The sequence below is a fragment of the Ursus arctos genome, unplaced genomic scaffold (genome assembly GCF_023065955.2).
Source record: "Ursus arctos isolate Adak ecotype North America unplaced genomic scaffold, UrsArc2.0 scaffold_14, whole genome shotgun sequence".
NCBI classification, from domain to species: Eukaryota; Metazoa; Chordata; class Mammalia; order Carnivora; family Ursidae; genus Ursus; species Ursus arctos.
Genome location: NW_026622808.1, coordinates 21285134 through 21294345, shown reverse-complemented (window position 1 = coordinate 21294345; position 9212 = coordinate 21285134). Strand labels below are relative to the sequence as shown.

Genomic DNA, 9212 nt, shown 5'->3' with positions numbered 1-9212 from the left:
AAACAGGGTGCTGGCCCTTTAAGAAGAGGATGGTGAGGCTAGAACAGGGACCCTCAAGATTTGGGTAGGAAGTTCTCTGGCCCTTCCTCACCACTGCCCCATCCCTAACTGCTACAGCATCTAAGGGGTGTCAGGGTCCTGGAGGCCACTTGATCTAATTCTCCCATTTCACAAAGGGCAAACCATGGCCTAGAAACCTGGGGCAAGTCATCCGCGGTTACCCAGGGGCCAGGCCTCCTGGTTCCCATGGTGCTCAGCCTCTGGTCGCCAGAATCCCTTAGCTGGATCAGTCCCTCCCTCCCCACCCGAGAGCCAGGGTCCAAGAAGGGAGGGCAGTAGTTTAGAAGAATATCCCACGCATGTGACGTGCCATGATGCTCCCACGTTGGTGACCCTTGGTGGGCAGCTGGACTTGAGGCATCTGGGGTCCCGAGGACAGGTGCCGTTCTCTGGAAGGGGTCAGTGACTCCCCGTTCTCGCCCACACACTGCACCATGCATGTGAGAGTGTGTTTGCTGCGAGGCAGCCAAGTGCGGCAAGGAGGCCAGTGGCTGGTAAATAATTTATCAGGACAGCTGATAGTACCTCCCCAGAACTGCCCGCCAGCCCCCAGCCCCCCTCAAGCCTCGTGCTTGCTTGCGCCTCCTGCCTCCTGGCCCAAACCAGCTGGACCAGCTCTCCCGGTGCCCTCCTGCAGCCCCCCCTTCCCACCAGCCAAGTCACAGCCTCCAGGGCACCTTCAGGCAAACAGGTGGTGGGTCCTGATCTTGGACACCTGAAGGTGGGCTTCTGGGTCGAGATGGCCCTGCAGAGCCAGATGTGGTCTCCGGCCACACCCATGTAAGTGTCTGGGATGGGGGGGGGGCTGGTGGGCAGGGCCTGGGAGGGGCTCGGAGGTCACTGGCCTATCCACGGGGGCGAGAGCCCCAGCTGGCCTCTCCTAAGGGCACCAGGGGGAATGGAGAGAGGCCAGCAGCCAAACCCACAGGCTCTTCCTGTCCCCCTCTCCGAAGAGTCAGGTGGGAGATGTGGACCCCCACCTCCTTTTTTCAGGGATTTTCTGCAGGCAGTCTTCAAGCTCAAGGTCCAGCTTGGGGGTGGGCCCATGACCGGGCTTGGGGCGGGAAATGCCAGGGCCCCTCGCTCCCAGGATTTGCGTCTAGAAACACCCCTCAGTGCCCAGGGCGGGAAGAAATGCTTGAGATAGAACAGAAAAAGTTAACAGCTCCCAAACTGGGAAGATGATGGCAAAATCGGAACCATCACCTGCTTAATGAAATGGCCACCAACCGGTTCCTGGTGACAAAAGACCACAGCCACGAACACTGTTCTTGTAGAGTTGGAGATAAACACAATCAAATGGGGTGTGCAGAGGATTTTAATATTCAAGGTTTGAGGGCATTTTAAAGTAAGAGGGCGGAGGGGCTCCAGAGGTTTGTAAAGAGTTCTGGAAAAGAGTTTCCCCCCAGGGACCCCAATTTGGTGGCTCACTCTTTTGGGTCCCCCGTTGCATTATTCACGGACTACAAACCTGGTTGCCTAGCAATGGGAACCTGATCTCCCCCCCACCCCCCCAGCAAGGAAGAGGTAGAGAGATTACATCTTGGGAATGGGACAGCAGAGGGGGGGACTTCAGCCCTCCCCCAAGGGCAAACTTATTTGCAGGGGGTCTGGGCTCCCTTTGGGATACCCTGCAAAGCATGACTTCAGCCCCCTAGCCCAACTGAAATCGGGAACCCCTAGGCTGATCTCTGGCCTCCTGGCTGCCAAGAAGAGGATGCCTAGACTCCCCTCTTCCCCGCAGTGTTCCCAGTGTTTGGGGCCTGAGAGCCCTGAGTTCTGATATCCTGACCCAGTGATCTTAGATGAGTCTTTTCACCACTTCTTGGAGCCTCAGTTTCCCCATCCATAAAATAGAGACAGTAGTATTATTTCCTCCCAGGATTATTGGGAGGATTAAATGAGTTACTAGAGGCAAAGCATTTAATAGCACCCGGCACATGGTATGCGCGGGCTAATAATGGCTGGCTGACTTTATTCTTAGAATATCAACTCAGCAAAGAGTGGACTACAGGGTCTCAAGATCAGGGCAGGGAGGGAGAGGCAGAAGTGACTGTGAGAGCCTAGCAGAAACCCTCTAGAGCACTCAGAGCTCTATGGGTAGTACGCACTGTGCTATTATGTCTTTACGGTGTGGCCAGGGAAGATCTGGGAGGCTCCAGCAGAGCTTGGGCAATGAGGCTAATGCTCACCCAATACGGTTAGTGCTCAAATTAATAACTGTTTGAGGGCTTGCCCTGTGCCCTCCTCCCTGGGCTAAGTGTCAGGGACAATAGGCAGATAGATACATCCTTCTAGATATTGGCCCGTGAAGCACCTGACCGCAGTCGGCACTCAGTGCACACCTGTGATGATAGGTTCATGTGACAATGACTGTCCCACAGAAGGGGTGGCTCTGTAGGCTGGGAAGCGGGGATCCTGGGGTGCTGCAAGGAGGTCAATAATGGGGAGATCTCAGGTTAAACCTTAAACAACAAGACCCCTCTGCCTCCTCCCAGCTCAGAGTCCAATGCTAGGCTACATGACCTGGTAACCTTTGCTCCCAGGGAGGGGAGTTGGCCGGTAACTCCAGAGTTACCATGGCAATGGCATGTGTCCACCGCGGGGTGGACACCTCTCTCCCCAGACTCTGCATCCACCAGTGCTGAAGGTATCCTGGGTAGGAGCCGAGGTCCGGAGAGGGTGTGGAATTGGAAAGAGACACACAGCATGCTAGGGGACTGGCAGGATTCGAGAGTGTCTGTAGGACAGCCTGAGAATGGTTCTTATAATTAACCATAAACATTTTCAATCACGGGAATTACTAAAGTTATTAATAATAAATGACACTACTGTTTTTGGAACACGATGTCCTATTTTTTCCTGCATGGATATTTCCTTGCAAGGGCACCTCTCTGCAAGGTGAGGGTCAAGCTACCCCAGCCCATTTTACAGATGAAGAAACTGAGTCTCAGAGAGTTGGTGTCAGGCCTAGGACGGGCTTTAGCTCAACTTGTCATGGTCTCTGCTCTCTCCCCCTGCCATAGGACCCCGGGGCTCTCCCCCAACTCCTTGCAGTTGCAAAGGGGAAATAGAGGAAAATGCTGGGCTTCGATTAGTTTCCAAGCAGCTCAAGGATCTTGGCTCAGAGAGGGGCATTCAGGAGGTGGCCTGATGCGGGGCAGGGCCCTGGGAGACCCTCTCCCAGTCTCTGCCTTTTCCCCACAGGCCCATGGCCGAGAGCTCCCTCTACCGGCAGCGCCTAGAGGTCATCGCTGTAAGTGAAGCCCTCCCAGTGCGCTCTGCCAGGCGTACTGGGCACTCCTAGTCTTGCCCCACGTCTCTTCCTCACCTCTCTCTCAATCCGGGAAGCACACCTAACGCTGTGAAGTGTGTGTGTGTGGGGGGGGGACACCCTCAGTTCCAGCCCTGCCTGGGGCGCCCCACCTAAATCCTCAGGCCCCTCTGCTCCCCAGTTCCTCTATCTGGTCACCACGACCCCCAGAATGGTGAGGCTGTGTACCCCACACTCCCAGAATCCGCATTCGATGCTCCATTCTTGAACCCCTGGCTCCCAAACACCCCATGTCTGAACCCCATCTCTCAGACCCCCATCTGTCTGGATCCCATCCCTGTGAAGCCCATCTCACTAATCCCTGTCTCTGATCTCCCGCTTCTGCACCCCCATCTTTCTGGACCCCATCTTTACACCCCAGTCTCTCTGAACCCCCATCCTTCTGACCCCCATATCTGTACCCCATCCCTCTGAACCCCCATCTCACTAAGTCCTATCTCTCACCCCTCGATTTCTGCACCTTCATCTCTCCGGACCCCATCTCTACGCCCCAGTCTCTGGACGCTCACGACGGCTCCTCTCCGGACCCATCTCACTAGCTCCCTCCCTCTGATATCCATATGTGGACCCCCATTTCTCGGAACCCCCTCTCTGTAACCCCATATCTCGGACACCCACAGCTCTGTTCCCCTTGGGGATCCGGTTCCAAGGCCCCGCCCCCACCCCTTCCCTAGACCCCCATTCTGCTCGGGCGAGGCCTCCGCAGCATCCCGGGCGCGGCCGGCCCCGCCCCCGCCGCCCCGCCCCCACCCGCTGCTGAGTCAGCGCCTCCGCAGCCCCCTCCCCGCCCTGGGCCCCGACGTGCTCTCCGCCGCCCCGCCCTGCTCGCAGCCCCGGGAGTCCCGGGAGCCCCCGCGAGCTCCGCGGAGGAGGGAAGGCGGAAAGGGAGGCGGCGGCCCCGCCCGGCCCGCGGGCAGCTCCCGGTCCTCTGTGCGCAGGAGAAGCGGCGGCTGCAAGAGGAGATCCGCGCCGCGCGCCGGGAGCTGGAGGAGGAGAAACTCCGCGTGGAGCGGCTCAAGGTTGGGGGTGGGCAGGCGCGCCTGCCCAGCTTGGGCAATGAAGTGGGGGTGTCGATGAGAGTCGGTTTGGGGGGAATCACAGGAGCCTTTGTCCAGTTTGGGGGAGCAGTTGGGGGCATGCTTTCCAGTTTGGGGGGGCATTTTTCCTCTGCTTGGGAGGGTGGGTGGTGGTGGTGGTGGTGATGGGGACATTTACCACTTTTGGGGGAAGAGTATGGGGACAGTGAAGGTGTTTGCCCAGCTTCGGGGTAGGGAGGTGCCAAAAGAATCGTTGATTTCACCTCTGGGGGCGCCTGTCCCATTCTGGAAGGGGTGGGGAGATGATGGGTGCTTTGTTCCAGGTTGGAAGAGCTATGGGCTGGTAATGGGGTGTCTGTCCCACCTAGCAATATTGGGGGTGCACAGTGAGGGCATGTATCATATCCCACCCCAAAGGAGACATGTCCCATTCGGGTGGTTTTGGGCGATAAGAAATCTTCCCAGCCTGGGGGCTTAGGAGGGGACCCTGCATGGGGTGGGGTAGGCAGTATGCACAGCTCGAGCTACCTTCCCGTGCCCAGAGGAAGTCTCTCCGGGAGCGCTGGCTAATGGACGGGGCCGCTGAGGGGACAGAGCGGCAGGAGGACTCCACCTCGAAAGACCCCCAGTCACCTGAGGGCCAGGCACAAGCCCGAATCCGGAACTTGGAAGACAGCTTGTTCACGTGAGTCGGACCCCTGCCAGCCTGGCTAGGCCAGGTCCCCAGGTCCACTCCAGGGAAGTGGCAAATGGGGAGGGGCGGACATTGAGCCTGGGGGCCTGGCTCCCAGCAGCCTCCTCTCTTCCTCAGACTCCAGTCCCAGCTGCAGCTGTTGCAAAGTGCATCCACAGGTGCGCAGCACAGGCCCTCAGGCAGGCCCACCTGGCGCAGACAGGTGAGGAGCCCGGGGAGGAACTGGGGGCGGAGGAGGCAGCCGGCAGGGGCAAAAGCAGGATTTCTCCAAGTGCGGTTTAACCACTGAGTCCTCTGCGATTTCTGTGGTCTTGGGCAAGTCGCCTTCCTTGCTCCAGCCTCAGTTTCCCTATGTCTAAAATGAGAAGATCAATAGCACACAGGGGGACGAGGTGAGGGGGCGGGTCAACAAGATCAGAGCTTTGCACCGGGAATAGGCAGGAGGAAAAGTTTTGCTCTCTGATTGCTAATATGGCCCGGATGAGGAATGCGGTGGGACAATGTGAAGCAGTGCTCGTGGAGTTCGGCCTCAGAGTGGGGAACGGGTCACCGTGAGGTGCTCTTGCGACCTGAGGCATCCAGATGGGCTTTTGTTTTAGTAGCACTTTTATTAAGATAGACTCTGTATGCTACGAAACACAGGCTTTTGACAACCAGGACGACTTCACATTAAAATCTGGCTCTCTGGGTTGTCCCTGAAGTCCAAAGATTTGGCAACATCTGTGCCTGGCCATAGTGGGGTGCAGCTTTCCCACAGTCCCCCATGCTCCCTGATGTCTTACCTTAGCTCCCGGGTGCCCGTTTTCGGGCACAGAGGGAGAAGGAGGCCTGTTCATGGATGTGGGAAGTACTTGTTGGGTTTTTAGCATAGGCCAGGAGTTCCTTGCCAGAGAGGCGAAGGCAGCATTCCTGGCCCACCCGGAGCTTGGAGCTTGGAGCTTGGAGCTCGCAGTCTAAGAGTCTGTGAGGGGGGGAGCCCTGGGCGGGGGGTGGGGAGCACAGAGGAATCTGAGTGAGGTTTGGGATTCAGGGAAGGCTTCCTGGAGGCAGTGCCGTCCATATTGAATCTGAGTGGGAACCAGGCAAGAGTGGAAAAGGAATTCCAGGCAGAGGAAACAGAAGGCCTGGAGGCTGGAAAGAGGATAAGATCACAGAACTGTGAAGAGGAGATGCCTGGGGCTTGGCTGTCCCTCTACTCCCCTCCCTGAGCCCATTTTCATACTCTTGAACTCCCCCCCCCCCCAGCTACGCTGACCCTCTTTTCTAGTCCTTGAGCCTGTGTAGCTCATTGCAGCCCCAGGGCTTTTGTACTTGCTTTCCCATCTGCCTGGAATGCCCTTGACCACCCTCTTGACTCAAGGCCAGCTCTTCCTACCCTTTGGGTCTCTCTCTGTTCAGTGTCACATCCTCGAGAGCCCCTCCTTCTGCTTTTTTATGTTTTCTGCCATAGTCTTTCTCACTCCCTGGCATTACATATTTATTTGTGTTTATGTTTATACCTCACCCCCCTGGAATGTAAGTCCCCGTAGCAAAAGGCTTGAGTGTCCCTTGTCCACAGCAACCTCAGTAGCTGACAGAGTAGGTCCCTAATACAGAGCTGTTGGCTCACGGACACAGTATTGATTAAGTACCTACTGTGTGTGAGGCACTGGAGCAGAGGGCGATAAGACAGGGGAGGAAGGCTGAGGGTTTGGTCCCGAACGAAATGGGGGGGGCATTGAGGGTGTTTGAGCAGGGGAAGGTAGCCGCATGCAGGGAGGCTGGAGGTGGAGACACGGGCTGGCCTGACCTTGTCTCTGCCATCCCTGCAGGGTCACCGACCTCTCTCCCAGCCTACCGTGGAGGCAGGTCCCACAGGTGGGTGTTTGTGTTCCGGGTCTGGGGGTCCCAAGAAGAGGGGTCTGAATCTGGGGGCCAGAATCTCACTCTGTTGCCCCGTCTCCTCTCCTTTCCCCAAGACCATGCTGATCTGAACAAGAGAGCCTCCCTACCAGTCGGACCAGTGGACACACCCCCAGAGTCCCCCTCTGAGCCCAGAGATGAGGCTGTCAGGGCTCCACAAGCCCTGAGGCTGTTCCCTGGGGCAGGGGGGCCCTCCTCAGAAGCCAATGGCCCCTGCCCTGGACCCAGCCCCCCTCCAGAACAGGAGCCTAGTCAGGGGCTGGCAGCATCCAAGGGGGGCGTGGATGAGGCCAAAGGGGGTGTGGTGAAGGTGGTATGGGCGGGGCTGAGGGCCACAGAGGACTGTGCCACGGGGACCACGGGCCCAGAGCTGGAGGCTAAGGTAGAGGAGATGGTGCTGGAGGCCATTGGGGACAGGCAGGAGGCTGGCTGCCCGGAGCTCCCATCCTGGGTGAAGGAGGACAGGGGCATCGTGGAGGTGGTCTGGGAGGGGGTGGGAGGGGTGGACAGCAGCGACTCAGAGGGCACAGGGGACGCGGGCAGGGGCCAGAAGGCTGCGCAGCCCAGCTCACCGAGGCTTCAGGTGGGACTAGAGGGCGCAGCTTCTAGAGAAGGAGGTGTTCCCAGGGGCAGCCCTGATGGTGACGGGCCAGGGGGCTCTGGAGGAGAGGAGGGGTCTTTCATTTGGGTGGAGAGAGTGACCCTCAGCGAGGAGTGGGAGGAGCTGGTGGTGGAGGGAATGGAAGGGCCAAGGGTGTGGGGAAGGGGGGGAGGACCTGAGAGTCCACTGGAGACAGAGAGGGGGGCAGGGGAGGAAGCCTGGGAGGCAGGGAGCAGCCAAGCAGAGGAATCAGTGGGTGGAGGAAAGAAGGGGAGTGAAGAAAAGGCAGGGACAGAGCAGGAAGGAGCAGACATGCCTCTGATGGTGGAGAGGGAAGGAAGTGAGGACTCCTTGGAGCCAGGGAGGAAAGGGTGTGAGGAAAAGGTGGGGACAGAGAGGGAAGCAGTCGAGGAACTATTGTCAGCAGCAGGAAAGGCAGTTGAGGGACCTTTGAGGGCAGAGAGAGAAAGAGGCGAGGAGCCATTGCAAGTAGAGCAGAAAGGAGGTGAGGAAGAGCTAGAGGCAGAGAAGGAAGATGAGGAACCATTGGGAGTAAAGCAGAAAGGAGATGAAGAAAAGCTAGAGGCGACTGAAGAACCATTGGTGATGGAGAGAAAGGAAGGTGAGGAATCACCGAAGGTAGAGAGAACAGGAGGTGAGGAGCCATTGGAGGCCGAGAAAGGAGGAGGTGAGGTGCTATTAGACGCTGAGAAAGGAGGAGGTGAAGAGTCATTGAAAACAAAGAGAACAGGAGGTGAGGAGGCACTGGAAGCAGAGGAAGGAGGAGGTGAAGAGCCACTGGAGGCAGAGAAAGGAGGAGGTGAGGCGCCATTGGAGGCAGAGAGAACAGGAGGTGAGGCGCCATTGGAGGCAGAGAAGATGGAAGCGGTCGAGGAAGATCTGAGTCCAGAAGAGCAGAGCGTGTCCGGGGGAGGACAGGAATGTCAGACAGAGGAGGTGAGTGAGGCAGGGACTCCCTTGGGGGCCAAGGAAGAGTCAAGGCCCGAAGAGGTAGAACCACAGCCCCAGGAGAAGCAGGAAGGCTCCCTGGAGGAGGAATCTGTACGGCCCCAAACCCCTGCTGAGGGCCAGGGCCCCTCGGGGGACGCCACCCCCCTCCTGGCAGAGACCCCAGCTCCAGAGCAGCCTGCTGAGTGCCAGCCACTGCTTCGGGCGCAAGGGCCCAGGGCCAACCCCAGTGCCCGGCCGGTGCCCACCTACGCCCCCGCCCGGCAGCCCGAGCCGCCCGCCCCTCCCGAGGGTGAAGATGCAAGTGGCCCTAAGCAAAAGGCGTGCCAGTGTTGTGCGGTGATGTGAGCCCGCGCCCCCCGCCCCACACGCAGCTCCTCTCACAGCTACCTCGGCCTCTCGGCACCCGGCAGCGGGTCCCAGGCACAGACGGCACCGCCGGACTGGCTGCGGCACCTGGGAGCCCGCTGGCCCGCACGTCCCCTCCACCCGGGCTTCCGGACGCTTCCCACTGCCTGTGACCCTGGCCCCCCTTCTACGACAAAGCCTTTATACTTGAAAATAAAACGTTCAAGCCTTCGGACAGCTTGAGTGTGTGTGTTGTTGGCACGGAAC

General features: G+C 58.6%; 1 protein-coding gene across 1 annotated transcript; it reads left to right on the top strand.

The window, feature by feature from the left end:
* Positions 1–624: 624 nt before the first annotated feature.
* On the top strand, positions 625–9188 carry PALM3 (paralemmin 3). Its single transcript, XM_026488073.4, has 7 exons — positions 625–840; positions 3268–3316; positions 4333–4413; positions 4974–5116; positions 5243–5327; positions 6937–6982; positions 7084–9188. The coding sequence occupies exons 1-7, from the start codon at positions 800–802 to the stop codon at positions 8943–8945; spliced, it is 2307 nt and encodes a 768-aa protein (XP_026343858.2). The 5' UTR covers positions 625–799; the 3' UTR covers positions 8946–9188.
* The last annotated feature ends 24 nt before the right edge of the window (positions 9189–9212 follow it).